General features: G+C 41.1%; 13 protein-coding genes across 13 annotated transcripts; 9 read left to right on the forward strand and 4 right to left on the reverse strand.

The window, feature by feature from the left end:
• Nucleotides 1–111: 111 nt before the first annotated feature.
• WALSEDRAFT_19548 (macrofage activating glyco protein) lies at nt 112–1138 on the forward strand (the record flags this gene model as incomplete). The annotated part of the gene is made up of 3 exons (XM_006958840.1): nt 112–198; nt 242–624; nt 670–1138. The coding sequence occupies 3 exons, from the start codon at nt 112–114 to the stop codon at nt 1136–1138; spliced, it is 939 nt and encodes a 312-aa protein (XP_006958902.1).
• A 211-nt stretch (nt 1139–1349) lies between these two features.
• On the reverse strand, nt 1350–4167 carry WALSEDRAFT_60661 (kinase-like protein). Its single transcript, XM_006958900.1, has 3 exons — nt 3983–4167; nt 1844–3932; nt 1350–1800 (listed from the first exon to the last, which is right to left on the reverse strand). Exons 1-3 carry the CDS (start codon nt 4115–4117, stop codon nt 1508–1510), a joined length of 2517 nt encoding a protein of 838 aa, XP_006958962.1. The 5' UTR covers nt 4118–4167; the 3' UTR covers nt 1350–1507.
• WALSEDRAFT_60662 (Pkinase-domain-containing protein) lies at nt 4138–7403 on the forward strand. Its single transcript, XM_006958901.1, has 6 exons — nt 4138–4247; nt 4298–4439; nt 4486–4531; nt 4577–4621; nt 4668–5019; nt 5064–7403. Exons 1-6 carry the CDS (start codon nt 4157–4159, stop codon nt 6521–6523), a joined length of 2136 nt encoding a protein of 711 aa, XP_006958963.1. The 5' UTR covers nt 4138–4156; the 3' UTR covers nt 6524–7403.
• Nucleotides 6637–7485, reverse strand: WALSEDRAFT_64867 (NAD(P)-binding protein; the record flags this gene model as incomplete). Its single annotated transcript, XM_006958902.1, has 2 exons — nt 6637–7406; nt 7458–7485. 2 exons carry the CDS (start codon nt 7483–7485, stop codon nt 6637–6639), a joined length of 798 nt encoding a protein of 265 aa, XP_006958964.1.
• Nucleotides 7486–7534: 49 nt separating this feature from the next.
• Nucleotides 7535–8815, forward strand: WALSEDRAFT_46804 (RNA-binding domain-containing protein). Its single transcript, XM_006958903.1, has 6 exons — nt 7535–7579; nt 7630–7660; nt 7707–8190; nt 8237–8402; nt 8449–8529; nt 8580–8815. Coding segments are annotated over exons 1-6 (975 nt in total). The 5' UTR covers nt 7535–7577; the 3' UTR covers nt 8791–8815.
• A 46-nt stretch (nt 8816–8861) lies between these two features.
• On the forward strand, nt 8862–10339 carry WALSEDRAFT_64869 (hypothetical protein; the record flags this gene model as incomplete). The annotated part of the gene is made up of 3 exons (XM_006958904.1): nt 8862–9103; nt 9155–9959; nt 10007–10339. 3 exons carry the CDS (start codon nt 8862–8864, stop codon nt 10337–10339), a joined length of 1380 nt encoding a protein of 459 aa, XP_006958966.1.
• Nucleotides 10340–10400: 61 nt separating this feature from the next.
• Nucleotides 10401–11253, forward strand: WALSEDRAFT_64870 (hypothetical protein; the record flags this gene model as incomplete). The annotated part of the gene is made up of 3 exons (XM_006958905.1): nt 10401–10641; nt 10691–10902; nt 10945–11253. 3 exons carry the CDS (start codon nt 10401–10403, stop codon nt 11251–11253), a joined length of 762 nt encoding a protein of 253 aa, XP_006958967.1.
• Nucleotides 11254–11551: 298 nt separating this feature from the next.
• Nucleotides 11552–15055, forward strand: WALSEDRAFT_29185 (hypothetical protein; the record flags this gene model as incomplete). The annotated part of the gene is made up of 4 exons (XM_006958906.1): nt 11552–11842; nt 11888–13810; nt 13857–14711; nt 14759–15055. 4 exons carry the CDS (start codon nt 11552–11554, stop codon nt 15053–15055), a joined length of 3366 nt encoding a protein of 1121 aa, XP_006958968.1.
• On the reverse strand, nt 13249–17209 carry WALSEDRAFT_60663 (WD40 repeat-like protein). Its single transcript, XM_006958907.1, has 5 exons — nt 17134–17209; nt 16963–17090; nt 16862–16917; nt 13854–16811; nt 13249–13808 (listed from the first exon to the last, which is right to left on the reverse strand). Exons 3-4 carry the CDS (start codon nt 16873–16875, stop codon nt 15188–15190), a joined length of 1638 nt encoding a protein of 545 aa, XP_006958969.1. The 5' UTR covers nt 16876–16917; nt 16963–17090; nt 17134–17209; the 3' UTR covers nt 13249–13808; nt 13854–15187.
• Nucleotides 17210–17704: 495 nt separating this feature from the next.
• Nucleotides 17705–18353, forward strand: WALSEDRAFT_19686 (hypothetical protein; the record flags this gene model as incomplete). Its single annotated transcript, XM_006958846.1, has 2 exons — nt 17705–17842; nt 17895–18353. The coding sequence occupies 2 exons, from the start codon at nt 17705–17707 to the stop codon at nt 18351–18353; spliced, it is 597 nt and encodes a 198-aa protein (XP_006958908.1).
• A 1129-nt stretch (nt 18354–19482) lies between these two features.
• Nucleotides 19483–22084, forward strand: WALSEDRAFT_60664 (MFS general substrate transporter). The gene is made up of 14 exons (XM_006958908.1): nt 19483–19541; nt 19587–19707; nt 19754–19781; nt 19827–19948; nt 20037–20190; nt 20243–20793; nt 20842–20933; nt 20982–20999; nt 21084–21285; nt 21332–21378; nt 21425–21491; nt 21539–21708; nt 21755–21790; nt 21860–22084. The coding sequence occupies exons 5-14, from the start codon at nt 20074–20076 to the stop codon at nt 21976–21978; spliced, it is 1419 nt and encodes a 472-aa protein (XP_006958970.1). The 5' UTR covers nt 19483–19541; nt 19587–19707; nt 19754–19781; nt 19827–19948; nt 20037–20073; the 3' UTR covers nt 21979–22084.
• Nucleotides 22085–22206: 122 nt separating this feature from the next.
• WALSEDRAFT_60665 (hypothetical protein) lies at nt 22207–23749 on the forward strand. Its single transcript, XM_006958909.1, has 2 exons — nt 22207–22554; nt 22601–23749. Exons 1-2 carry the CDS (start codon nt 22394–22396, stop codon nt 23541–23543), a joined length of 1104 nt encoding a protein of 367 aa, XP_006958971.1. The 5' UTR covers nt 22207–22393; the 3' UTR covers nt 23544–23749.
• Nucleotides 23750–24815: 1066 nt separating this feature from the next.
• WALSEDRAFT_32959 (gamma-glutamyltranspeptidase) lies at nt 24816–27110 on the reverse strand. The gene is made up of 8 exons (XM_006958910.1): nt 27002–27110; nt 26822–26885; nt 26746–26773; nt 26659–26699; nt 26489–26612; nt 25865–26441; nt 25438–25817; nt 24816–25388 (listed from the first exon to the last, which is right to left on the reverse strand). The coding sequence occupies exons 1-8, from the start codon at nt 27101–27103 to the stop codon at nt 24998–25000; spliced, it is 1707 nt and encodes a 568-aa protein (XP_006958972.1). The 5' UTR covers nt 27104–27110; the 3' UTR covers nt 24816–24997.
• Nucleotides 27111–27682: the final 572 nt, after the last annotated feature.

Below are 27682 nucleotides of genomic sequence, written 5' to 3' on the forward strand. Positions count from 1 at the left end.
TTTAAAGCAAAAATGCGCTCATTCACTGCATCAGCTTTATTAGCCCTCGCCGCATTCACATCCGCTCAAGATGTCAACTCTTCTATGGAAGGTGTCGTCGCAACTGGTACAATGGGTAAGACCAACCCAGCTGAACCAACCATGCAAGCGGGTAAGGGTGACTCAGAGGCCAGACTCGTTACTGTCAACTCCATTGATGTGAGTCGTCTTGTTTGTCGGAAATTTTTCTTAACACTCTCAGGACTGGTGTATTTTCGGTCCAAAGGATGAAGGCAAGACTATCGGTGAGACCGAAGCTGAGCAAGTTGCTTGGTGTACTCAACCAAGAAACAACGCAAGACTCATTCCAGAAGGTACAATCAAGGCTGCTCACTTCATCAAGACTCCATTCTACGTTCAAGTCGTAGGTTGGGGTGACTTCACCAAGATTGGCCTTAAGGATGGTGACTACGGTGGAGAACTCGACCCACACGGTGCTACTGGTGATGGTAACCCAGTTGGTGGTAACGTTACCTCAAACATCTCAGGCTCTGATGTCCACTACGCCGAATGGATGGAGTTCCTCTCTTACGAGCAAGTCTGTCTCAGAGTTTGCACAGCTGGTAACGAAACTTACCCAGCATCGTAAGTGAAAATGAAGTTTTTCGGAACATTCTAACAATTTCTTAGTGTTATGTGTGAGCACAAGCTCGATGAAATGGGTTGTTCATTCATTATGCCTGGTGACTACGAAGAACAAAACTTCCAAACATGTGATGCCGACCCAGCATACCCACCAGGTATGTTCCCAGTCGGTGAGAACTCATACAGCTCTTTCGCACAAAGATACACTGGTACTCTCACTCAAGAAGGTGGTCAACTCACAACTTACACCATTGGTGACACCGCTACTCCATCTAGCGCAGCTATGACACCTTCCTCATCAAACTGTGTTACTCAATCTAGCTTAAATGTTCCTAAGCAATCCACAAAGTCTACCACCGATTCTAATGGAAAGCCAACTCAAGATGTTACCACAAACGGTGGAGGTGCTAGTAACCAAGATGGTGACTCTGCTGCTCAATCATACAATGGCTTGATCGGCTTGGTCTCCGCATCTTCAATCGCCCTCCTCGCTGGTGCAGCTATCTTCGTTTAAAGTTAGTGTATCTCTCCCGGATGGAGTTACCGTTTTTGTTTTACTTTTACTCGGCTCGACTTTTTTATATGTTAAACCTTCGACAGTATATCAAATTGACTAATCTTTATTGATTGTTCAATCACTTTAATATCACCCATATCTCCAACCACCTTCTGTACGAACATTACAATATATGAGCGCCTTTATCTTCCTAAAAGTATAAATTGATACAAAATACAAAGAAATTAAACAATTATAAAGCGAAAAAATGAAAAGCAAAGAATTGAAGAGAAGGGTATTCCTGTTTTTCCCAGAGTGAAAAAAGAAAGCTGATATATCCCATCTAGGGAATCAGCTTATTTGTCCGTGTGTGTATTATTAAAGGTATTACTCAGGTGTTCCTTCACCCTCTAACTGTTGTGCGATCTCGAGAATGAGACTGATTTCCTCGTGTTTGCTAATATTATGCTCATCAACGAATGACTCTCCATCGAGTATTTGTCTAGATGACATCCTCGATTTAGAATTTGGCACAGCTGTTCTGACGACGAACTCCCTAATAGTGTTTGATGTCTCATGAGGTAAGTCCGGCAAACCTAATGCTAGTTTATTGAAGAGAGCGCCCTCATCGTATTCGGCATATGGCGGCATACCAGTTACCATCTCATACGTCGTCGCAACTAAGCTGGTTAGTTTCATAATAATAATAACTATGACACTCACTTAAACTCCATACGTCAGATTTATGCGTATATTGACCGCCGTCTTGTACTAATTCTGGAGCCATCCAAAATGGTGCACTTATAGTATCGCTCACTGGATAACTTTGAGCTTGTACAGCGTTGGCGAAATCAGTCAATATTGATGTACCATTTTGTGAAATCATGATCGTATCAGATCTGACATCCCTGTGTATAATCTGTTTAAATCTCAAGCATTCTAGTGCTTGTAAGATATCATAGACAATACGTCCAATTTGTCTTTCATTTAGTTGTAAACCACTGTCAATTAGCGAAATTATATCTGTCAGTGATCTTGTCATTAATGGCATTACTAGCGTTGCTACTGGTGATCCATCCCTCATAGTTAAGAACATTTCCTCGATCGGTAGAATATTTGAAGAATTAAGTGATTTTATTATCGATAATTCATTATGTAAATTTGATAACCTTTGACTTTCATTACTCTTCTGGACTATCTTTAAAGCTTTGTTGTGGAATTGGTAGATATGACCACTCATACCCATAGCTATGATAACGCGATCTTGGACTGGATAAAGGGATTCTACGTCACCCTCTGTAGCAAACTTGCTAAGAGCGTTTTCGACCTCACTTGTTGTCTCCTGGGTTGGTGATGGAGGAGGTGGTATTTCTGGTGTTGTTTCATTTGTTGGTATGTCAAACACCATAGAGTTATCTGCAACTTTAGCGGTTGAGGCACTACTTTCGCTCACATTATCGTCATCGTCGTTGTTGCTGTTTTCGGCATTTCCCAGCACATTTATACCCAAGCCAGGTGTATCAATTAATGAGAATTCAGTACCGTCATCATCTTCAACGAGATCATCGAGATTGTTTTGCGGTTGTATGTCTTTAAGGTATTCGCCTGTTAAGTCATCTTCATCAGCTACTGATCCCGGCGTCGATGAAATTGAGGTCTGCCGCCGTGTTCTGTCCATAACGATAAGAGAAGATCTTGATCGTTTGCGAGTCTCGACCTTCTTTTGCAATTCCGATTTTGGTGAGTTTGTGCTATCTATTGAACCGCGATGGAGTGATGGATGAATTTGCGTGTCCGGGGATGTCGTACTTTCTGATAACTCGAAAGTGTGCTGATCAATTTGTAAGGGTGATAATTGAATAGATAAACCAGATGGGCTTTTGATCATATCCCAATGAATACCTTCATCATTTTCGTCGACATCGTGAGGCGAATCTAACTGGGGGTCGAAATTATTATCAACATCTTCGTCATAATTATCCTCCTCCTCTAAACCGCCATAGACATCGTCTTTCTCGCCTTTCACACCATGACGAGCATCAATCTCCTTCCGTATTTTATCATTTGACAGGTATTGGTCTTGAGCTGCAGCAAAAGATCTGGGAACTGTGTAGCGAGGAACTTCCTTAGTGCTCGCGCTGGCACTGCTATTAATGTATTCGTCAATACTACGCGGCTGATGGCTAGACTTGGTTGAGGATCTCAAAGAAGTATCTAAATCAACACCTTCCTCTAGTGTAGGAGGTTCCCATCTCTGTTTTGATGCTGTGCTGGGCGTTTTAGATACTTTCGGCGGTGACCAACGCTGTTGAGAGATTTTTGTTGGAGATTTTTGAGGAAGTAAACTATCACTACGGGTGGATACATCAGAGTCGTTACGTACGAACTTCGGCCGGTTAGTGGTGTTGGTTGTAGTGTGATGGAAAGTGGGTCTAGTGGCCGTATCTGCTGTCGCTGGTCTACGTCCTATCTCCGGTCTTTTTGAGGATGATGTCGGACCAAAGTTAATAACGGAAGAGCGTCTAGTCGCAGCGTTTTGTATCAAATCAGACGATCTTTTTGTACGTTTTTCAGAGGTTGAGGACCGCTCTAGAGCTTTCATTACACCACCACTCCAGTCCTCATCTTCATCCCCGATTCTGAGTTCAGGGATGGAGAGCGTGGATAAAGTAGAGCGGGTGCTATCATTTGAGCGTGACTTGTGCTGGTTGATTGTGGGCGTATCTAGACCAGCTTGATAGCCAAGTTCAGAGAGCTGATTGGCCCAGCTGGGAGGTAGACCAGACATGGTACCGTCTACGTGTATTAAATGCTTAATCGGGGGTCAGATAGAGTACTTGTAAGTGAAAGCAATGAACGCACTTCGATCTTATTAGGGAGAGTGATACCTGCGTCGCCCTGCTGTACGCCATCCTGATAGTAAATATCTGAATAGCTATTGTCGTCCTTCTTTTTCAAAGATTTTGGTATAAACCTCTTCTTTATACTGTCATTCATCCTGACAGTCACCGTCTGAGCGATAAAGTTCAACTAAAAATGTCAGAAATAAAACCTAAGCGGCCATCAAAGATTGGTCAATACGAGGTATTGCAGACGCTTGGTACCGGTTCATTTGGTAAAGTCAAGCGTTAGTCAGCAGTTTAGCTAAGCTTACATACGCTTACATACAACCTCTAGTCGCTGTACACGCACTCACTGGCCATAAGGTGGCTATGAAGATATTGAACAAGCGTAAAATACACAGTTTAGATATAAGTTCGAGGGTTAAGCGTGAGATCCAATATCTGAAGCTACTACGCCATCCTCATATAATCAAGCTGTAGGTAGATTATTTACTCATACGCTTTCTCTTACCTGCTATTTAGATATGAAGTTATTAGTACGCCTACGGATATTATTATGGTCATGGAGGTAGATCATACCTTATACGGAAATACACCTACTAACTGCTTTTAGTATGCTGGGAATGAATTATTCAATTATATAGTAGAGCGCGGCAAAGTGTGTATATTACACTTCCCTATACAGATCCCTAACTCCCCCTTAGATGCCGGAAGATGAAGCACGGAGATTCTTCCAGCAGATCATCTGCGCCGTAGAATACTGCCACAGGCACTCTATAGTACACAGAGATCTCAAACCAGAGAATCTCCTATTGGATGATTTCAATATGGTCAAAATCGCCGATTTCGGTTTATCAAACATCATGACGGACGGTGACTTTTTAAAGACGAGCTGTGGAAGTCCCAATTACGCAGCACCAGAAGTTATCTCTGGAAAGCTCTACGCTGGCCCAGAGATTGATATCTGGAGCTGTGGTGTCATCCTCTACGTCATGCTCTGCGGTCGACTGCCATTTGACGATGAATTCATTCCAAACCTTTTCAAGAAGATTAATGGTATGCTCTATACTTTTATGGCTTCTTTAATAACCCCTCGATAGGCGGTGTATATCACCTACCTAGCTACCTCTCACAGGAGACAAAGAGTCTTCTCTCTCAAATGCTCGTAGTCGACCCTGTCAAGCGTATAACCGTCCCAGAGATCAGGGAACTCCCCTGGTTCAAGGTTGGTCTTCCAAAGTATCTCGAACCTCTCCCACCGGCGACGACGCCTTCAAACGAAGATGAAAAGAAATCACCGGAGGATATTATCGCCGAGGGCGAAGAAATTAGTCCAGATTTAGGCATTATCGACAGAAACATCGTCAACGACTTGGTCGAGAAAATGGGTCCTTTCGATATCGAACAAATCATTGAAGAGTTGAAAGCTGAAAATGAGAATCAATTTAAAGTGGCTTATCAACTCGTGCGTGATCACAAACGTATGGTTCAAACGGCCGGTGATAGGCAAGACCAAGCGATGGATAATTTCCTCTCTAGCTCACCACCTGCTTGGAATGCGGGTTTGGAACACATGACAGGCTCCAGAAGGTCTACATCTATTAAAAGAAAAGCAAGAAATAGCCCACAAGACCAACAACCAGCTGTCGAAGATAATGACGAATATGACGATTTTGATGGCCTCGATGATTACGATTTGGAGGAGCGTTTTACAGTTTTAGATAGCTCATTACCTCAAAACAATGACGAAGATAGTTCTCAGGCATACAAAATGGAGTCGCTCAAGCTTAACGACTCACATAAATCAACTAAAAAAGACCCAACCAAGGTCCTCCAAAGCAGAAGCTCACAGCCAATATCGGTTGAGCCTATGTCAGCGATGCCATCATCGACTGTACCGGAAGAACGGATTGCGAAAGATACCATTAAGCATACCCAACGTGGTGATGCCCCAGTTCCTCAACAAAGCAAGGAGAAATCAACTCAACAGCAATCAACATCCGTGAAGAAATCCAAAGCATCCAAATGGCATTTCGGTATAAGGTCGAGATCACCACCTATGGAAGTCATGCTTGAAATATATCGCACATTAAAATCACTCGGTATGGAATGGAAGAAAAAGGATTTACCTGCGAAACCACCAAATTCAAATGCACATCAAGATGACTTGCAAATTCCACAAGATTTGTTCTTCGTTGAGACAAGATCAAGAATCAAGAATGTGATTATCAGAATGGATTTACAATTATATAGAGTCGATGAGAGTAACTACCTCGTTGACTTTAGACTAGTTGATTATTTCCCTATACCGCCAACATCAGAAGATTACATTCGATTTGACAGTCATGAAAACTCAGCTGAGAGTTCGCCAGGTGTGAAGAGTCCAGGTGAATTTAGCAATAATACATCGGAGGGTCATTCAGCACCGAATGTCGACAGACTTTACGACGCTAATCAGAAATTACAACAATCTCAACAAGCGGGCGACGTTTGCTCGCCATTTTTGTTCTTGGATTGTGCATGTAAGCTTATTGTCGAACTTGCAGGTGCGGGTGGATGAAGATAGTATAATGAGCACCTTAATATCAAGGAAAGACAATAAAGATGATGCTTATGATTTTTCTTTTTTGATTACCACCACGTGTTTGTATAAATTTATGCATTTGATTTACATTAGTTGTTTGATTTGCCTGGTCTGGCGACGATACCTGCTGAGGCTTGGTTGGTTGGGAAGACGAGTGTATTGGCGACCTGTACGTGTGGTGGACGGCTGGTGATCCAGATGATCTCCTCTGCTATGTCTTCTGGTGTAAGAGGGTCTAAGTCCTTGTAAACGTTGTCTGCTTGCTCCTTATCGCCTCTGAATCTAACAACAGAGAATTCAGTTTCAACAAGGCCTGGCTCTACTTCCGAAACGCGTATAGGTGTGCCTACGAGTTCTTTCATGAGTGAGCTCGTAAATGAACGGACAGCATGTTTGGTGCTGCAATAGATTGAACCTCTCTGGTATGGTTCTAAGCCTGCTATACTGCCCAAATTAACGACGTGTCCTGCGTTACGCTCTTTGAAATGATTGACGAAAATTTGTGTCAATTTTATGAGACCGATAACATTTGTATCAAACATGGTATCGACATCATCATCATTTATACTTCCAACCTCTTCCAAGCCCTTAACGAGTCCAGCGTTGTTGACAAGGATGTCAAACGCCTTGAATGACGTGCGTTGGAAGAATTGATTAATTTCTTCCCTTTTTGAGATGTCCAGATTAACAGCCTCGTAGTTTCCACGAGGGTTGAGTTCTCTCGCTTGTTTGACTATCTCCTCTAGTTTTTCGGCTCTCCTAGCCGCAAGAACGACGTTGGCGCCTGCTTTAGCGTAAAGTAGTGATGTAGCAGCTCCTATACCACTCGATGCACCTGTTACCAATACATTCTTACCCTCTATTTGTGATATTAGACACTCTAGTTATAAAGTGAATATTATATACTCACGAAGTCTCTGTGTTGATAAAACTGACATTTTCTTTCTGTTTATGATGAAAGTACTGATAATTGAAGTAATCTCGCTCTTTTCTTGGTCACCATCACGTCAATCGTGCAGTATATTGCATTATGTGAGTATATTAACTATACAATATAGTATTCAAACTCATACTTCCCTTAGGACACATTTGTTACCAGCTAATTTGCTGAAAGTTGGTACAAGTTGTTTAAATATACCTAAAACTGACGACATATCAGCTATTCGCTCCTAGACCCCCGCTACCATATGCTAAACCTCTAGAGAGAGATCCAACACGCTCAAAGTCTAACGCACAATCTGGAATCGGCGAGATTTTGCATTCCCTCAAGGAAGAGCAGGAAGATAGGCGGGCGAAGCAGAATGGAATATTAGACGAGGATATCGAATCAAATGATCTACAAGTTAAGCTTGCAGAAGTCTATCAAGTAGCTATAAGGAAGGCTGAACGACAGAAGAAACGTCAGGAGAACTTCAAAAGAGCTTTAGAGCACTACAAACCAACAGAAGATATTGAAGCTATTGGTGATCCGTTCAAGACACTCTTCATAGCGAGGTTGTCTGTTGAAACTACCGAGAGTGACCTTCGTAAGGAGTTTGAAGTTTACGGTCCTATTGAGAGAGTTAGAATTGTCAGACATAAAGACACAGGAAAGAGTCGTGGCTATGCTTTCCTCATATTCGAGAAAGAGCGCGATATGAAAGGTATGTGATCTTCTGCAGATTGTTGAAAACTTCTCACAATATACAGCCGCATACAAGGATGCAGAAGGCCTTAAGATTCATGGAAAGAGGATATTAGTAGATGTTGAACGTGGGCGTACAGTTAAAGGATGGAAACCACGCAGATTGGGCGGTGGACTGGGTGGTAAACCTAAAGTTGTTATCCCTGACATTGCTCCTCCAAGGGCACCACGGTGAGTGTGCTGCTATTACGATAACTCTCACTAACGTCCAGCTCAGTGGTGGTGGTGGATTCAGAGGTGGTCCACGTAGAAGTGAAGGTGGTGGAAGATTTGGTCCACCAGGGGGCGGTCGATTCGGGTGAGTAATCGAGTGGGAAGATAGAATAAGCTACTAACTAGTCCCGACAGACGGGATCGCGATGGACCGCCGCGATTTGACAGAGACAGAAGCCACGGAGATCGTGATAGATACGGTGATAGAGACCGCGATCGTGACAGAGACCGTCCAATGCGCCAATGGGGTGGTCCACCTAGGGATCCACCGAGAAGGTCATTTGGCGGCTTCAAAAGGGAATATGAAGGTGGAGACGATCGCGATTCAAAGCGTTATAGGTATTAAATTAAAAATTATTGTAACAAACAATGAATTCATTTATATTTCTCAATTTTCTGTCCTTCTTCTCTCCTACGATGGAAAGATTAGATAAAAAGCGGAAACTGAAATCATTCGATGAACTTTTCGCTGGAAATGACGTAAATAAAGTAAAAGAAGCTAAGATAGACGATATTAAGACAGCTGATATACGCTGGTTAGCGCTGGGCGCGAGTGGTACAATAGTAGATAAAGACTCAGATCGCGCCTATTACTGGCCAGTCAAAGCAATAGACGACGATGAAGTTGAACTGTTCGGTGATGATGGGCATGGCTTCCAGTGAGTGCCATTCTCAAACGCACAAACATAGACTAACGCGAGACGATACAGACGTAGGATCAATGTAGACAACAACAAATTAGAGAAATTTAAGAATCTACAAACTAATGCACCAAGGTATACCACGAAATCTACAGATAGTCCATTCTTTTACCCGAGTTTTTCACCGTCATCGACATTGGTAGATGCATTCAAAGCTGCTGTGAAGAGCGCAGAAATCGATGATGATGAGAATGACGATGAGCTTCCAGATGTCAGCATTGCACACCATTTCTCACCGCCGGTTAGCCAGCTGACCACACTCACGGAATCGCCGACCAGTTCCCAGCAGACGCTGCAAGTTGGTGCGGGTGTTAGCTTACCAGATCCAGATATCGATATCCAAGGAAAGGAAGGTGTGCTGGCGAAATACACCAAGTCTTCCGATATACGTTGGCCAGCGAGAGTGATCGCATTCAACGACCCACATTATACCGTAGAATTCAACGACTGCATAAAGAAGAAAATACCACGGGATTGGTTTTACACGTCCGCCGAGAAAGGATTTCGAAGCTGTGAGGTTGGTCAATTGGAAATTATACCACAAAAGAGAAAACGTCTATCACAGAATCACACACTCCCAGAGGTCATTCCCCCTGTGGAAGAGTTTTCTAAACTTGATATTGACATGCAAGTGCGACTTTGTCTACCAATCGTAGATGACATCATAAACGAGAAATATAAACCTGCGCTGAAGAAGCACAATCAATTCATAAAGGGAGGCGAATGTCGTAAGCATATCACCCAAAATGTCTGTTACGGTGTTTTTAGCAGTCATCGGGATGATATAGTTGAATTGATTAGGGATTATTTGAAGGTGTGTGAACTTCCACATTCGTGAGTGATTTCTAATCCATTATACAGCCAGGAGAGCAAAACAGAGAATCTAGGCCCACAGGAGCAGAATCCTATGAACAGCTTTCATCCTCCGAGAGGGTGGCTTATATGCTTGACGTCTTATTTCCAGAGGTACTACTCCAAGTAATCATACACTCTGAAGGGTTAAACAAAGGTAATGAGGAGGATTATAACAAAGCAAATGCCATACTCAGGCGCGAATCAATCGATAGAGATTGGATAGATAGGATATACGCTCAGAGACAGTTTCTTGATGAAACAAAAAAGGTGGAAGAAGAACCAGAACAACTGTACTTTGTATCAGGCAGGCCGCAACGGAATAAATTAGTAAGACGGTGATTTGTTTTTTGTTTACCGATTGTATCACCGTGATTAATCCGGCTTATCTATCCATACCTCGATGATCGAATTTCCTAAGACGCAATCTGTGGATAATATATGCATTCCTAATGACGTAAAAGCAAAGCGAAGGCGTCCACTTAGTTTGCCCTCGTTCGACTTCCGCTTGATTGCAGCAACGTTGAGGTCAAACAAAACGGAAAGTTACAAGGATGTCCTAAACCACAGGAGAATTGAGTTAGGTATAGATACTCTTAAGAGGGCAGTATCTGCCGACAGGGAGAAAGACGATGAATTGGCCTGTATGTACACCCTCAGCCATAAACAAACATTCATAGAACGTTTGAACAGATGAGGCTTACTTCCAAGCAATGGATTCTATATTTAGTTCTCTCAATTCTGATCGCGAGTTTGATAAGGAATACATAGAAAAACGAATAAATTGCCACTTGAACAAGCTCGGTTTAAGGCCAGTAGCTTACGATAACGATAAGGATGTCAGTTGGAGAAGTTTTGTTATCGATAACGCGGTATCAGCTGCGGTATTAGCTAAAAAGTCAAAGGTGGGCTTTTATAACGCAATCTTTGCACTAAATGACGTCTAGATACCGGAGTACATCTACAGAATGATAACTGGTTTATTGGACACATTATATGAACTAAACTCTAAGCTAGAACTTTCTACTAAACTAATAGGGGCTTTTGATAAGACAGTCACGCTTTTTCTTCGCCTGGATGGTAACTTCGATCTCCACCAATGGGCGTCTGAGATTAGCTGGACATTATGGGAGGCGCTGCTGAGAGCTTCTATAGCCTTTGCACAGGCTGACTCAGCTGGTACACATAACTCACGTAGTCGCCCGCGTGACCGGGAGGAAAGTGATTTTAAAGTAGAAACGATAGAGAAGAGTTAATAGAAGGTTTTGCTAATTATAACTTTGTATTTCGTAATATTTCGATACTATTTCATTAAATTACTCTTTATTCTCTTGTTCTCCAACGTCGATGTCGTCGACAACAAACATTGTGCATATAGACAGCAGCGATGAAGAACCGAGCAAACCTGATATCATAGATCTCACTAGCGATACAGAGGATATCACTATAAAGCCAAAACCGAAACCTCCACCACCACCTGCGCCGGTTAGATTCAACCCGCACTCAGCTTCCGCGCCGGTTTGTATTGGTGAAATATCTTGTATGGCCTTGATAATGATCCCCAGCAACTATATACAGACACCACCAAACATCTGGAAGGATGTTCGATTGGCTTATGTACCACAACTCAAACAATCAGCTCAATCATCACCACAAGAGACTATTAGAGTATACCCACCAGCTGAACTGCTTGGCCAGGCTCCAGGTGCATCCGTTGGAGCGGGTCAGATGCGCATACAGGATAGTTTTGCGGTCGTTGATAGACGCACTGCTGGTGTTCTCGGTCCACTGATGTTACAGCGGTGCGTGCGCATTGAGGGTGTCGTTAAAACAAAGGACGGTAGCGTAGGTTCACCTTATTTCATCCAATCTAAACTCACGTTGTTGTAGCCGATGATGTTGCCAATGAGATTGCTTTTATTTACCAGAAGGGATCTTATGGAGAAGATTGCACATGTCATTCTACAATCTGGTATATCAATTGATGCTCCGTTAATGTACGATCCTAAGAAACACTGTAACGCTCAGTATCAATTACCTGCAATAGTATCAGATATAAAGCAGCGGAAGACCTTAAATCGTTTTGGGGATTCACCATTTATACCTCCGCATAGTTTACTCAATAATGGTTCATCCTCTCTAAACTCTTACTCTTATCGTCCTCAATTTTCAGGCAATTCGAAAACAACAGAAATCAATCGCTCTGTCCAAGCAAACGAAATGCTCGGCAAGATTAGTGTTGATAATGAATTACCAGAGACTGAACCTTCAGATGAAGTTAAAACCACTCTTTATCCTCATCAAAAAGCGGCTCTAACATTCTTATTAGAAACGGAACGTGAACCACGCAGGAAAACAGATCTATCTGACAAATTCTCATTTTGGAAGCAAACTAAAGATAAGAAGAAGTATCAACATATTATTACTCATAATTACCTCAATAAGGAACCCCCTGGTTGTCGTGGCGCAATCCTGGCGGACGATATGGGTCTTGGTAAAACCATTTCAGTTGTTGCTTTGATAGCATCCACGAGGGAATCAGCTCATGAGTTTGCTTCTACTGAATTGGAGGTCGATTCCGATACAACACCAAAAAGAGAGGAAATGCCAGCGCCACCTACTTCTCAGTTTAGTAACTTTGCTATACATGGCATGCCTACTAGCAATACAGGTGCTACAGATGCATTACGAATGGAAGATGATGATACACTAGAGGGTAAAACACAGAAGATGCGTCGACAACGCCAAGAGCGTATAATTACAAGAAGTAAGGCAACAGTTATTGTTTGCCCTCTATCCACACTTAGCAATTGGGAAGAACAGTTCTTGGATCATATGGCCGTCCAGCCACGTTTTTATCGTCATGATGAGAGGCCTAAGAAGAAGAACGATGGTGCTTTGCATATTTATATCTACCATGGTAATGGTCGTAAAAGAGAGGCATCGTTTTTGAGAAAATTCGACGTCATTTTGACAGCATTTTCGACTGTCGCGACAGAATTTAGCAAGCAACAAGCAGCTATTGACAAACTAGAAAAAGCCGAAGAACAGTGGGATGAGATGCTTAAAAATGGTACAGCTTATAGTAGTACGGCTGCTACTACTGATGGTTTCAGTGATGACGACGTTACTTTCATCAAATCGGGAAGCTCCTCCATTAAACCTACCAAGTCTACAGCATCGTCAGCATCTAATTCATCGACGACTAAGGGTAAAGGTAAAGGTAAACGTAAGAAAAAGGGTGAAGGTGATGAAATTGAAGGGCTCTGTCCCGAGCTACTAGCAGAGATGCGAGAAAATGTAGTCAATGCTGCCTCACCATTGCAGCAAATTGAATGGTTTAGAGTAGTTCTTGATGAAGCACACTATATTAAGGATCCATCGACGATGATGTCTAAAGCTGCTTCTGAAATGGCCGCTAACAGGCGACTATGCTTGACTGGTACACCGATACAGAACAAAATTGAAGATTTATACGCCTTGTTGAGGTTTTTGCATCTAGAACCATTCGATCAACGAGAAACGTGGAACACGTATATCGGTTTACCTATTAAAAGTAATCTCAACGTTGGATTTGCTAGAATTCAGATCATCATGAGACATATTACAATGCGTCGTACAAAGGAAATGAAGAACATGGATGGCACCCCAATCGTTACGCTACCCGATCGATCAGATGAACTCAGGTCATTAGAATTCAACCCTCGAGAGAGAGCTATTTACGACAATCAGCATGGGAAATCGAAGGGCAAATACGTTGAACTTCGTGATTCCGATGGTCTTTCACGTGGTGGTTTTATAAGCATTTTACAGGTACGTTACGTTAAATTCTGCAATTTAATTTAACATAACGCTATAGGAACTTCTCCGCTTGAGAATGATTTGCGATCATTATTGTTTATGTCCAGATGCTGTCAATGCTTTTGCTGAATCACCTACAGCCCAAGCCCAAGCGATCTTCCAAGTCATGCGCGATTCCGAAACGGCGAATTGCATTGACTGCTATTACGATTTTGTGCAGTCTCAAGCCCCAGGTGCACAAAAAGAGGAGGAAGAAGATAAGCCATTAGTGGAAGATAAAATCTTCAAAAAACCAAAGTTGGAAAGTTCCTCCAACACTCCACAATCAACAGGCTCAGCGATGGTGCTCCCAATAATGAACCTTCAGTGTAATCACTTGATTTGTAGCAGCTGTATCAAGAAACACGTACGCAATTGGCCAGAATTTGAATCATTCCAATGTCCAGATTGTAAAGAAGTCGTTAGCGATGCAACACAAGTAATTCAAATCGACAATTTCAACGAAACATTCGCAAGTGTTGAAAATGATCTATCCGTGTTTGAAAATGAAGTATCAACATCAAAACGTAAGAAGAAAATCGAAAAACCAGAAGAGTTTTCAACAAAAATAGAAGCATTATTGCATGATTTAGCAGAAATTTCAACAACTAATCCACATTCATCTAACTTTAACACCCTGAACTTTGATGCGGATATCAAGGCAGTACCTAATAAGACTATCGTATTTAGTCAATGGACTAGTATGTTAGATCTCATTGAATTTGGCTTAAGGGAATGTCAAATTGGTTTTAGTAGACTTGATGGTTCCATGCAACGTGATCAGCGTGCTCATTCACTTGAAAGACTTAAGAATGATCCTAAATGTGAAGTCATGCTTATTTCCCTTAGAGCTGGTGGTGTTGGATTGAATTTAGTAGGTGAACTATATTTTCTAACGACAATTACTAATGATTTTTCTAGACAACAGCCAATAGGGTCTATATGATGGATAGCTGGTGGAACGTAGCTGTTGAAAATCAAGCAGTCGACAGAGTCTGTCGTATCGGCCAAAAGAGACCAGTACAGGTAGTCAGATATATAATTCAGAACACTATTGAAGAACACATTCTTGAGATTCAAGAACGAAAGACAAGACTTTTCAAAGGTGTTCTTGGTTCAGGTCGTCAACGCTCTAAGGAAGAGGAGCGTAAGGAAATGTTGGAAAACATAGCTATTATGTTTGGTGACTCACCCGACTCAGTTCATAAGCCTAATTGAGTCATCTATTGTTGTATTTCTTTTACACTTAGCTGTAAAGTTCATCCCTCACATATAAGCATGTATAATTATAATTATCTATTTTAAACGTGAAATTTATTTATTTGTATCAAGTATAAATATTAAAGTACATTATTTGTAGATTATCACTTTACCACTGCCATTTCCACCAGCAATGCTAATGTTATCTAAATCAGTAGCAGGTTTAGCGGACACTACGGCTGGTACAGCTGTTATTGAATTAGAATCAATATATTCTACTATAGGTTTGGATTTATCTCGCTTTGTCCAGACCTCAATGGACCTTTTCATTGATGGAGATATAAATGTTATAGGTATGCCAGCATTTGGAAGTGGATTGATCCATTGCATTCTGAAAACAGAAAGCCATCTACCCGTTTCATTGTTATGCTTAATGGAGTATGATTGCTTGAGCGTATTATCGAACACTCTGATCGTGTTATCAAACGATGTGGAAAGTATACTATTACCCGTCGGAGAGTAATAAGCTGAAGTTACAGCTTTGCCCAGGGTAAAATCCTTCACGAGACCCTTATCTTCGATTTCATCATAGTAAGGCAAATCACCTTTTTCTTCCACGACAGGTTTTAGTTTTTTCGTATAGTCTTTAACTACCCGTAGATCCCATATACTGACAGAACGATCGTTTGATGCTGTACATATCTCATGATGATTTGCAGGGTTGATAGAAACGGAGCCCAACTTATGACTAGAGAGGATATACCTCACACCTCTGTCTTTTGTTCTGGTGTCTTTGAGAGATAGACCGCCGCCATTATCAGCTATGTGCAACAGGTTTGGACATTGATTGGACATGTCAAGATGGGTGACGAGTCGATTGGTCTCTTGGTCGTAGCTATCGTTACAGCGGAAAACTTGACTAGATATACCGCTTTCAAAGTCCAATTGACGTATGGAACAGTCGTAGCTGCATGTGAAAGCATTCCGGGAATTCTGGACATCAAATCTTATGCACGAGAGTGCGTATTTGTTGGCGTGTGGCTGTAATCTCCAAATCTGCGATGTATCTTCCTCCGTATCGTAGCGAAGTATACCAAGTTGACCGTATTTGTCACCCGCAAATACTAACTCGGATTCTTTGTCAGGATGGTATTGCATGGAATGTATGCGATTCGCAGTAACACTCTGGATTGTTCTCAATTGAAGTGATTCCATTCGTTCTTTGAATTTGTCTATTGTTTCATCGCTGTTGGTATTATCTTCTTCATCAGCTATATGTGTTGGACGCATTACAGGTGCCCGTGACTGGAGATAGGCTGAGAGTTGTTCTGCATCATGCGCATCTGTCTCTTCGTCGTTCTCATCATTATCATCATCATTGTCGCCCTCTTCTTTTTTCACTTTGGGATTTCTGTCACCATTGATTATATAATCGACCGGATCACTCTTTATGAGTTCTAATAGAGACATATCCTTCTCTCTTGTCTTAAACTCAAGCTCACGCCTTTGTTGTTTCAAACGCGCTTCTCTTTCCATGTCATATTCAAGTTGCTCACGAGTTGCTTTCTTATCTTCTTCTGTCGTCGGTACACGTCTCGATGAGCGTCGTGGTGGCTCAGTTGGTGCATTCTCCTTCTTTACTTTCTTCGCAGGCTTCTCCTTTGGTTTCTCGTCACGCTGTCTCTTACCGAAGACCTCAGTAGAGGCTTGGCCTAATCCCAGTTCCTCAAGCAGTTTATTATTTTCCTCAATATTCTTCAAGCGCTGTCTCTCACTGTTCGTACACTCGTCAAATAAAGTCAAAGATAAGAAAACAATGCATACTATTCTGAGCTCATTCTTTTGGTATATTTCCTCTTTGGATATTCTTTACTGTTTGTCTGTGTGATCGTTAAATTCGTTCTGCAAGGTGCGTTTAAACTAACAACTTTTGCTTTCTAATTTCAGTTAATTGTTCGATAAGTAGCAATTGATCGTTCTTTGTCAAATTTCCACCTTTTACGTTCTTCACTCTTTCGTAAGACTTGTCTATGTTAAGTTTGAGTTCTTTTGCCTGGATTTGTGAGATAACCTCGCACTAAGAGCCGCTCACTTACTGCTTTTGATGCTTCTTGTGTATTACCGCTGCTGAGCTTCTCTGTAGTCTCTGCTATAAGTGGAAGTAAAGATGAGAAACTATCGTCAGCCATGAGGAATGAAGGAGTGAATAACGGAATTTTATGAGAGAAAGTTTTTATTATAAGGGTTGCTGTTGTAAAGAGTATGTAATAGATATATTTGAATGTTATAGTACTCTCAGACTAGTTGCTTCTACGGCTGTCACATCACCACAGCAGCTAAACAGCAGAACCATCGTGAGGGCAGCTATGAGACTGCGTCTGTAACCAGGTAGCGTCCTACTCATCGTCAGAAAAAGCTTCAGAAAAACTTCACTATGTAAATCCGGACATGATGAATTTGATTGATTTATAATAGAAAAATGTAATCTCGCATTTAATCTACAATTTAATTAATAAATAATTTCCATTTATTTTGTCCATAATTTTTTTATTTGGCGGCCACTTTCAAAAGATTTGAGAGCAGCCTTCTTGCACGATACGAGCGTGAATTAAGGTATTCCTAAATTCAATAAATAGTACAGCAAACTAACTAAATAAAGTGCAGACAATGGTCAACCTCAGATCACAGAAGCGCATTGCTGCTGCCGTCCTCGGATGTGGTAAACGTAAGGTTTGGCTCGACCCAGCAGAGCAAAAAGAAATTGCTCAAGCTAACAGCCGTGCCAACATCCGCAAGCTCGCCAAGGTTTGTACCACTCTCGTTTTCTAGCCAAATTATCTAACTTGCAACTTTTCAGGACGGTCATGTCATCCGCAAGCCAGCTCTCATGCACTCACGCTCACGTGTCCGTGAGACCCACGCTGCTAAGCGTGCTGGTCGCCACACTGGCTACGGTAAGCGTAAGGGTACTGCTGAAGCAAGAATGCCAACAAAGGTTATCTGGATGCGTCGTCAAAGAGTTCTCCGTCGCTTGTTAAGAAGATACAGAGAATCTGGCAAGATCGACAAGCACCTCTACCACTCACTTTACCTCAAGTCTAAGGGTAACACTTTCAAGAACAAGCGTGTCTTGATGGAGCACATCCACAAGGCTAAGGCTGAAGTTATCCGTACTCAACGTCTTAACGACTCCGCTGAAGCTCGTCGTGCCGCTAACAAGGCTCTCCGTCTCCGTCGTGCTGCTAGAGTCGCTGAGAAGCGTTCAGGTATCACTCAAGTTGAGCACACTGACAACGTCGCTGCTACTCAAGCTTAATTTGGGTTTAAGTCTCACACATGTATATTGTTATCATTTACGCTCAAAATGGTGAAATTTTTCGGTTTGCGAAGCCTGTTGAAAGTTTTTCTTCAGGTATTCAGGGGGATTCTTATGTGATACTGTGATTGTCTGTTTTCTTTGATGTTGCTGATTGGTCTCTTCTGGTAGTAAACTCACTATCTCTGTTCATTTTCGTTACTAGCAATAATGGTGGTCGCTAGAAGTTGTCCATATAAGTTAAATTACTACCTACTGTGATTGCTCAGGTTGATAACCGCACAAACGACAACTTTGCAACCCACCTCCAGACTTATGACAAAGGAGAAGTCTCTAGTAGAACGCAATATTAGTAGCAGTGATAAATCTGAAGTTAGTATTGCATTGCCTCAATGAATAATTTACAAACGGAGGAAAAGTAGGAGAAAGCATAAAAGACATTTCTTCCAGACCACTGGAAAATGTATATAAATGAGAGCCAAGAGAGAAATCTACCTATAGAAAGTGCGATTTACAAGCAACTTGATCTTTTAAAACACATTTATCTAGATCGGTATAATAATTTATGAATTCTCATTTGATATACCCTCTGATAACTTTGACGATGCCAATTCATGATAGCAAATCATCTATCCTTGAATAACTTTCAATGGTTGCAAATTCAGATAAAATCCTCCACGATTTATAACTCAGATACTAAATAAATGCTTGTCACACGGCGAATCAATATATATCTTCATTCATTTCCTTTGATATTAAATAATTCGTCGCAACAGTATTACATTAATTGGAGCAAAGTATCTGCATACAAGATACTATGCGAGCCTAGAAACATAGTAGACATTTAAAACATCTTACAATTATACACAACGCTCAAAACAGTGGGGTTTAGGTACCCGAAGAAATTTTCATTTTCTGTTTGAAATAAAATGTTATTTTTAGAAAGTACATTGTAGTATAACTTATTTCGTTGTTATAATACATACTGATAGCTTAAATGACTCATGCTTTATCTGGAATAAGTTGAGTCATTAGGGCGTATATTTCTATCGTCACTTTGAACCATACAATTAAGAAGTCAATAAGTGTAGCTAGACACTCATAACGTGTCTGTAGATATTTTTAGACCTTCGGCCATATTACGTCGGACAATCGGTGTACTTCGCTCAATAACCTGGGATTGATTAGTTAAGCCTGCACCTTACTGGTCAGACATAATGAACAAAACAACAGACGAAGAAACAATACATAGCAATAGAATTTCCTCACACCCTGAAGACCTCGAGAAATCGAAGTCTGAGGAAATTCCCAAAACTGATAACATCAAAGAGGAGCGAACGGATGGACTCGATGAGTACGATATATTTTATAAACTCTACAATTACTAACCAATTATCTAGTCAAACCAATCTACTTCCAACTAAACAGGTGAGTGGCGTTTTTTGATAAGGCGGTTATCTCATTTCGCTTTAGGTAATATTAGTCTTTCTAGGACTCAGTGCAGCGCTTTTTTGTAGTCTTTTGGACCAGACAATCGTTAGTACTATATTGCCTAGTATCAATCACGAATTCAATGCTGCAAATGAGGGAAGTTGGTGAGTGTTTATCTGCAAAACTTCTTGGTCAAACATGAAGTCCAGGAAGTTTCGTTTCAGAATTTTGAGATATCTAATGAGTCTATAGGGTTGCAACTTCTTATTTGCTCACAAGTACGGCTTTTATGCCAATACATTCACGATTGTCGGATTTAATAGGGCGTAAGACTGTATTGCAGGTCTGCTTGGCTCTGTTCTTTATAGGATCTTTAGCATGCGCCGTTTCTAAGACGATAGAGGAGGTATGTTTATCCAATTCAGCATTGGGGTATTTTAGCTGAAAATTTATTTTAGTTGATCGTTTTTCGAGCAATAGCAGGTGTAGGAGGTGGAGGTATACTGAATAATGTTATGGTATCCATAAGTGACATAGTCTCCTTACGTGAACGTGGAAAATATCAAGGTATACTTGGTGTTGTTGTTAGTGTAGCTAATTCACTCGGACCTCTGCTTGGAGGTGTTTTCACTGAGACTATTGGGTGGCGCTGGGCGTTCTGGATTAATCTCCCGCTGACTGGCGTTGCTATTTTGATAGTGCAATTTTTCTTACCTTTTAAGCGAGTTGGCGGTAACTGGAGAGAGAAAGCCAGGAGGATTGATTATGCAGGGTCTATCATAATCCTCGCTTCAACGATATTGATCCTACTTCCGCTAAACTGGGGTGGAAACAAGTATGCTTGGGATTCAGCAGTAGTTCTCGCGTTACTCATTATAGGATTACTCTTGATCGTCGTTTTCATACTTGTAGAGAATTGCAAGAAGATTGTTGATCTACCCATTCTTCCAATGCATCTGTTCAAAAACAGATCGGTTTCTGCATCATACACATGCACCTTCTTCTCTGGGTAGATAACGCTATAAGACAGGCTTATAATTGTTAACAAAACCTTCAGGTGTATCTTTTATGGTGCTCTCTACTATTTGCCCCAATACTTACAAGTAGTTGCTGGCTACAGTCCGCTGAAGTCTGGTGTCATCTTGCTATGTGAGTTTACCATTTTATGTTATTACGTTTGATTTAATAAGCATCTAGCACTTATATTAAGTCAAAGTGAGTATCCAGAGCTCATCAGTGGTGAAATCCCTCTATGAGACACTGTTTTAAGATTATGTTCAAGATATTAACAAATAACAGCACTGTTTTCATTCACAGCTGGTTTAATAGTCAGTAAGACAGGAAATTATATGTGGAATATTTGGACTGGCTTTATGCTTTGGACGATTGGAATAGGACTGCTTACTACCTTAAGACCTGATACCAAATTAGCGAACTTCATAGGATACTGTGTGATCGCAGGTGTAGGAGCTGGTAACACCTTTCAAACGACACTTCTAAGGTATGTGGTATTTGTTTAAACATTTTACCGGCCTCACCATTACTAGTGTTCAAGCAGCAGTTAGTAGACAAGATATGGCAGTTGCGACGGGAGGTACGTGGATGTCTTTTCGGATCCAAGGATTTAACGCAGACGACAGGGCGTAACTTCATTCGGATGTTGGGAGGAACAATATCGCTTGCATTATGTGATACTATAGTGAGAAAGTGAGCTCATTATCTTTAATAAACGGAAATGTTTAACCAGGTAATAGTACTTTAATAAAAGGACTGCGAAGTAGATCACTAGATGAAACAAAGATCGATGAAATTACAACTGACCCTACTTCTATTGGGATGATAGAAGGAATCAATACGTCGGAAGTTTTACAAACCTATTGCAACGGAATACGTAATGTTTTTATTCTTTTTACGGCTTGCTCCGGTGCGTTTCCTTGCATGCGTCGGTAAAACTATTAAATTAGAAACAGGTGCATCATTTTTAATTAGCTTGCTAATCAAGCAATGTGAGTGTACCCAAGCAGTCATTGCCGATGGGATGATGAGTTGATATGACGTATACTGACACCCAATAGATCAGTTAGAGAGACCCGATGACAAAGTATTGAAGGAGGAAGGAAAAGCGTGGGCAGAGGAGCACAAAGCTAAAAAGCGGGCAAAAAAAGGTGCAGATGTTGGAAACAATTCAACTTAATAAGGTTGTCTCACGGCACGCTTAAGGTCTCTTATAGTTAGAATTGGAGAAGTGTAAATCAGAGTATAGAAATAACAAATTGTACGATAAATATTAATCTAAACACTATCATTTAAAATACCACTTTTTGTTACTTTTAAGAAATATCCTATTAACTTTAGCGAGGAAATATGGATAAACCCTTAAACGAGACAAGATTTCGTCAATTTAATAGACGTGATCAAGATAAAAAATACTTCTTAGAGCTGCTCTATCATTTGTAGTATTAATCGCTATAAACTCCCCACCGGCCAAGTATTGGAAAGAACCCCTCAAATTCTCACTTGGTAACTTGATCGATAAACCCTGAGAAATTCTCTATCAAAGACGGCCATCAGTATCTTCTAAGAACCACACACTCGTTTATAACACCGAAATGGATATCGTCAATTTAGTAAACAACGCAGATACCCGGAAAAGCTCGAAGAATGCGTCCACACAACCCCGGCCTTTTGCTTGTACATACGGTAACTGCACCAAGGCTTTCGCTCGAAGATCGGATTTACAAAGGCATTTGCGCATTCACTTGAATGAGAGGTTAGTCGGGTAGTTTTACTATTCACTTGTTTAACCATCCACCTAGACCTTTTGCTTGTCCGATAGATGGCTGTTCAAAAACGTTCATTCAAAGATCGGCTTTGACTGTTCATATAAGAGTACACACTGGTGAACGTCCACACACGTGTGAGCAATGCGGGAAGGCATTCAGCGATTCCAGTTCACTCGCCCGTCACCGTAGGATCCACACTGGAAAGAGACCATACAAGTGCCCAGTCGAAGGCTGTAACAAAACGTTCTGCAGGAAAACAACGCTCACCAAACACACTAAGCGTAATCATCAATCGCAATCATCATTATCAAACTCTCCGTCTCCTTCTCCCTCACCGGAGGCTCAGCAATCAAACGTTCCAGCGTTGACGATACCTCAACCCCTCACTCAACAGCTCAGCCAGTCACCCTTACAGTGTTTGCCAATTACACAGCCCTCATTATATGCTTTATCACAGGAAGAAAAGCCACAATTTATGGATAACTCTCAATTCCGTTTACAATCACCAATCTGTATGTCGTCATATCAATCACAGGAATCTCCAAGTAATTCCACGGTGTTCTCTTCACCAACTACCCCAACTTACGCTACAGAGGCTCAGTTTTTATATCAACATCCACCACCTCCACAGGGCGCATTCAGCTATTATGAATCCACATCTCCATTCTTATACGTAGACACATCGAATCAAAAATCACAGATGGGTTTGAATAATCAATCTCAGTTATTGACCCCACCTCAATCGGCTGATCCAAATAACTTTGGTCCTTTCGCATACGTACCACCTCCATTGGCAGTAACCGACGATTATAACACATACCCATTCGTCCCACCTTCACCACCGCTCACAGGTAATTGTGAGACGTCGTACTCTAATCAGTCGTTGATTGATGAAAGTCACTACCACCATGAAACATACCCACACCCAAATGTCTTAACAGGTTTAGGACTTGATTTGGTACAAGATGGTGAGTAGATGGATACAAAAATAACTCTGATTGGGATTATCGGAGCTTATCCCATCTATTCGGGTCCTTTTTATTACGATCGTTTTTAGTCTTTCGCTTAGATATATAGTTACAATCAATTTTTAATATACAAAAGTCTTATCTTTCTCTTTTTCTTTCATATTCTTGATTCTTGATTTTACTGACAAAATACCCGTCTCAATAAACTATTAACTAGCAGTAAATTGTATATACAAAAGATATATATGTGTCACTATTACTTTCGTTTATTCATACAGTCTGAAAACTAGATAAGTGGTTCAGAGCGCTCTTATCTCGAAGCGCAGTTGAGGTGAAGTTTCGATACGGACAGCAGCTGTGCACTCATATTACCATGTGATCTGATAGTAACTACTACCCTTGACTATATGAGTGTTCAGAGCTAATTGAAATGCGTAAAAAGTATATGAATTACTCTTTCTGATTGATTAACGTTCCTAGTGGGCGGGCTTGAACGTTCTTCCGGTATTTTCTAACTGTACTTCCACTAGATAATCGTAATCGTCAAATCGAAAAGGAAAGGTAGTGTTTACTTATAGATCCCAGACTAAAATTGAGTATTAGTTTATGCTTATTGGTTGCAAATTTTCATAAATATTATTCAAAAATCAATCTAATTGAAATATTATAGAAATCAATGGGTATATTATGTGATAAGCTTTTTGTAACTCTTGTTATTTCATGAGAAGAAATTGATTACTACGTCGTGATGAGTAAACCCGCTCACCGGGGCATTCGTTAATAAAAGACCAGCTTTTAAGGGAGAGAGAGAGAGAGAGAGAGCAAGAGTATGTATACGATGTCTATCAACAGTGCATCTTACTACCACCTATCGTGTTGAAATTCAAACAAATTCACATATGTCTATGAGCTAATACTTCACAACGTTACGCAATGTGACGTAACACTATTTCGTGAGCTATACTGTGATAGGTCATATTTTTTCAGATAAATATCAATAATTTTTCTTGTTCTCTCGCGACAATCTAGGTACAGTGGTGGTGTTAGGTTTTGTTGGACGTTGCGATATTACTCCATAGTGAATCCATTAATTTATATCTTCCTCGCTGTTGATACCAATAAAGAACTAGGAGAAACACCAAGAAAGTTGTATAAAATTAAATAGTAACTTTGTTTGGATGTTATTCTAAGATATACCAAGCAGGTGCATTCTCATGGCGTATTATTATTACTTATTAGATGAACGTAAAAATTTCATTGCTAACAAGTACATAACTTAAGCGCCATCGCAATGTTATTGGGTTATTTTTAAAATACTGACAAATCAGACGAGTGAAATTTATTAAGTATGACAGACTGATCGATTGTGAAGGTAAGCTTTTATGTATATTATTATTTCATGGAAATTTTTGACTGGTGCACAACGAAAGTGTACGATCCATCTAGATGGAAAAAAATGACTCTAAATAGAATTACCGCCAGAATTGAAAAGTCTAGTTTCCGGACCAGCTACGTATGAACCGTCTTCGCTTCTGCTCAAAGCACAGGCTGTTGAACCACCAGGACTGGTGAAAGTAACGTTATGACCAATATCTATTAAGTATTGTGCAGTGCTATTACTGTATCCTCTGGTAAATTCACCAGCATATTCCAATACTGTTTTTGCTGGTAACAACTGATTGTGTAGTCTTGGAGCACCAATAGCTTCTTCTACAGGCAGACCCTTCTTGATGAAGTTGACAACAGTTTGAATGTTAGCAGTAGGTATTTGACTGCCTCCAGCACTTCCAAATACCAAGACAACATTGCCGTCTTTGTCTTCCACTATGCCCGGAGAAATTGAACTTTGTGGTCTGAAAGGGATAATTTAGCTGTGAGCACATAATTAACATTTAGCCATACCTTTTACCAGGTTCCGGGAAATTTACCGATGAAGCTGTAAGACCAAAGCTGTTTGATTCTCCCTTGGTGCTAAAATCATCCATCTCATTGTTCAAAACCAAACCATTTTCGGTCATAACATGACTTGCAAATATTGTGTTTACCGTAGTAGTTAAAGAAATTACGAGACCAGTGCCGTCAATTGCCAGAAGATGCGATGTACCTGCTTCAACCAATTCCTGGGGCTCCACGGTGTAATAGTCAGGCTCGTGGGTCTTGTCCAAGCTAATTCTATTGTAGAATGCTTCTCCGGCTTCTTTGGTAATTGCTGATGCTTGTATATCTGAAACATTCTTCACGTAGTTTGGATCGGCCAATTGACCACGGATACCATAGGCAAACTATCACGCCCATTAAGCTAACAACCCTCGACCGAGCTTATACGTACCTTCATACTTTCTACCAGAGCTTGTGCTGTGTGGTTGTCATTTCGCCAAATTTCCTCGTCGAAATGTTGCAGTGTATTGAGAGCAGATAGTACGACAGCACCCGATGAAGGCGCTGAAGTACTATATACAGTGTATGCATCAAAGTCTGCACTGAGTACGTCGCGCTCGAGGATTTCGTAGTTCTTTAAGTCATCGTGTGTCATAATACCACCAGAATTTTGAATAGCTTTGATGATATTGTCTGCAATTTCACCAGTATAGAAGGTATCGGGGCCTTCATTACCGATTTTACGGTAGGTATCTACTAACTTCTTGTTTGAGACAGTGTCTCCCAAGGAGAGAACCTTGCCTTCAGGCGCATAGACCTCACTCCAGAGAGGATCTTCACGTAGGAAGCCATAAGAAGCATCGCTCGACTTGATTTTAGCCGAAAGGTCTTGCTCGATGGTGAAGCCTTCTGCAACTTCAGCAGCGATCTCGAATGGACGGCTCCAGGGCAATCTACCATAATTAGAATGCAAATATTCCAAACCACGGATTTCACCTGGTACACCGACAGCCAAACCACCAATTGTGCTGTAATAAAGTTAAATAATAACTACTGAAGCATATTAAAACCATACCTGTTGTGTGGATTATCAATAAACATCGTCTTATTAGAAGCTGCAGGCGCAGTCTCTCTAAAATCTAAGAACTTGTAGTCACCAGATTCTTCTTTAATAAGCGCAAAACCACCACCACCGATACCTGCGATTGTTAGCTACCGTCATAATGTCTCTGAAAATCTGCGTACCACTGTGATAAGCGGAGATCGTGTTCACACACAAGATTGTGCTAAACGGAGGGGTTAGCTATGGTGCTAAAGTCTAGTTTTACATACCCGATAATTGCATCAGCTGCACTACCACCTGTGGTAGTTAGTTAAATAAGGTATGGCATGCAAAAGGTATGCGCACCTTCTCCTAAGAGTTGTAATCCCACATTAGAGCAGTGGTTGTTTTCTGAAACGATGGCACCAGACTACGCGTCATTGTTAGCTCTGTACGAGTTGATAATTTTTGACTTCTTGATACGTCTTTAGAGATCAAACGCGTATGATTGCTCTAGTACAGCACCAAGGAGTCATAGCTACTCACCTTGCCTGCCTCAAACCACGGAAGTGGTGATTTAGGCGATGGGGATGCACCAGCAGCAGCCAATAAGGCTACCAAAGAGAGTCTTAATCTATTTTCTAACATGATCGATAGGGAAAAAACAACAAGTTCTACCTATAAATACTTCCCGATATCATTGCAAATTGATTAATCACGCTTTACACCCGCCTGATAAGCAATAGTTGTACCTGCATATTCGAAGCGAAGTTTCAGAAAACAATAGTAGTGATAATCATACATGAAATACAGGACATTTAAGATTTCTGCTTCTTTGATTTAGATGATTTAGATGATTTCTTTAACTTCTCTTGAGCTTTCTGAAATTCTTCTTCCGTTGGCTCTTCTTCGTCGCTTTCACTTGCTATACGTTTCTTCATATTAGTCACTTCCTTTCCTTTGCCTTTGTTCTTCTTTGGTTTGGCGTACTTCTCCTCAAGTGCACTCACAAGACCATCGAGTCCGGTCTGTCGTTTGTCACCACGTGCGGAAATGAGCTTCGCTAGCGCGCTATCATCTTCGTCTTCGCCTTCCACTTCTTCAAAATCGCTTCCTAGTTCGAGTTCGCGTCTGAGTTGCTCAGCTTCGTCCGCTTCTTTCTCAGCCTTCTTCGTACGTGATTTGCGAGCGACGCCCGTAATACTTTTATCGAATTTCTTGTTCTTA

Source organism: Wallemia mellicola (genome assembly GCF_000263375.1).
Source record: "Wallemia mellicola CBS 633.66 unplaced genomic scaffold WALSEscaffold_13, whole genome shotgun sequence".
Classification (NCBI taxonomy): domain Eukaryota; kingdom Fungi; phylum Basidiomycota; class Wallemiomycetes; order Wallemiales; family Wallemiaceae; genus Wallemia; species Wallemia mellicola.

Excerpts from the sequence above, each read along its gene's own strand:
- WALSEDRAFT_60665 (XM_006958909.1), top strand. The coding sequence starts at position 22,394 with ATGGATATCGTCAATTTAGTAAACAACGCAGATACCCGGAAAAGCTCG. Across the intron at positions 22,555-22,600 it reads CGCATTCACTTGAATGAGAG|ACCTTTTGCTTGTCCGATAG; the intron begins GTTAGTCGGGTA and ends CCATCCACCTAG.
- WALSEDRAFT_60662 (XM_006958901.1), top strand. The coding sequence starts at position 4,157 with ATGTCAGAAATAAAACCTAAGCGGCCATCAAAGATTGGTCAATACGAG. Across the intron at positions 4,248-4,297 it reads TTCATTTGGTAAAGTCAAGC|TCGCTGTACACGCACTCACT; the intron begins GTTAGTCAGCAG and ends TACAACCTCTAG. Across the intron at positions 4,440-4,485 it reads CATCCTCATATAATCAAGCT|ATATGAAGTTATTAGTACGC; the intron begins GTAGGTAGATTA and ends CCTGCTATTTAG.
- WALSEDRAFT_46804 (XM_006958903.1), top strand. Across the intron at positions 8,191-8,236 it reads GAAAGAGCGCGATATGAAAG|CCGCATACAAGGATGCAGAA; the intron begins GTATGTGATCTT and ends CACAATATACAG. Across the intron at positions 8,403-8,448 it reads GCTCCTCCAAGGGCACCACG|TGGTGGTGGTGGATTCAGAG; the intron begins GTGAGTGTGCTG and ends CGTCCAGCTCAG.
- WALSEDRAFT_60664 (XM_006958908.1), top strand. The coding sequence starts at position 20,074 with ATGCCAATACATTCACGATTGTCGGATTTAATAGGGCGTAAGACTGTA. Across the intron at positions 21,379-21,424 it reads TATGGCAGTTGCGACGGGAG|GGCGTAACTTCATTCGGATG; the intron begins GTACGTGGATGT and ends CGCAGACGACAG. Across the intron at positions 21,492-21,538 it reads TGTGATACTATAGTGAGAAA|TACTTTAATAAAAGGACTGC; the intron begins GTGAGCTCATTA and ends ACCAGGTAATAG.
- WALSEDRAFT_32959 (XM_006958910.1), bottom strand. The coding sequence starts at position 27,103 with ATGTTAGAAAATAGATTAAGACTCTCTTTGGTAGCCTTATTGGCTGCT. Across the intron at positions 26,442-26,488 it reads ATTGATAATCCACACAACAG|CACAATTGGTGGTTTGGCTG; the intron begins GTATGGTTTTAA and ends ACTTTATTACAG. Across the intron at positions 25,389-25,437 it reads TTCCCGGAACCTGGTAAAAG|ACCACAAAGTTCAATTTCTC; the intron begins GTATGGCTAAAT and ends TATCCCTTTCAG.
- WALSEDRAFT_60661 (XM_006958900.1), bottom strand. The coding sequence starts at position 4,117 with ATGAATGACAGTATAAAGAAGAGGTTTATACCAAAATCTTTGAAAAAG. Across the intron at positions 3,933-3,982 it reads CTCTCCCTAATAAGATCGAA|CATTTAATACACGTAGACGG; the intron begins GTGCGTTCATTG and ends CCCCCGATTAAG. Across the intron at positions 1,801-1,843 it reads ATCTGACGTATGGAGTTTAA|TTGCGACGACGTATGAGATG; the intron begins GTGAGTGTCATA and ends TAACCAGCTTAG.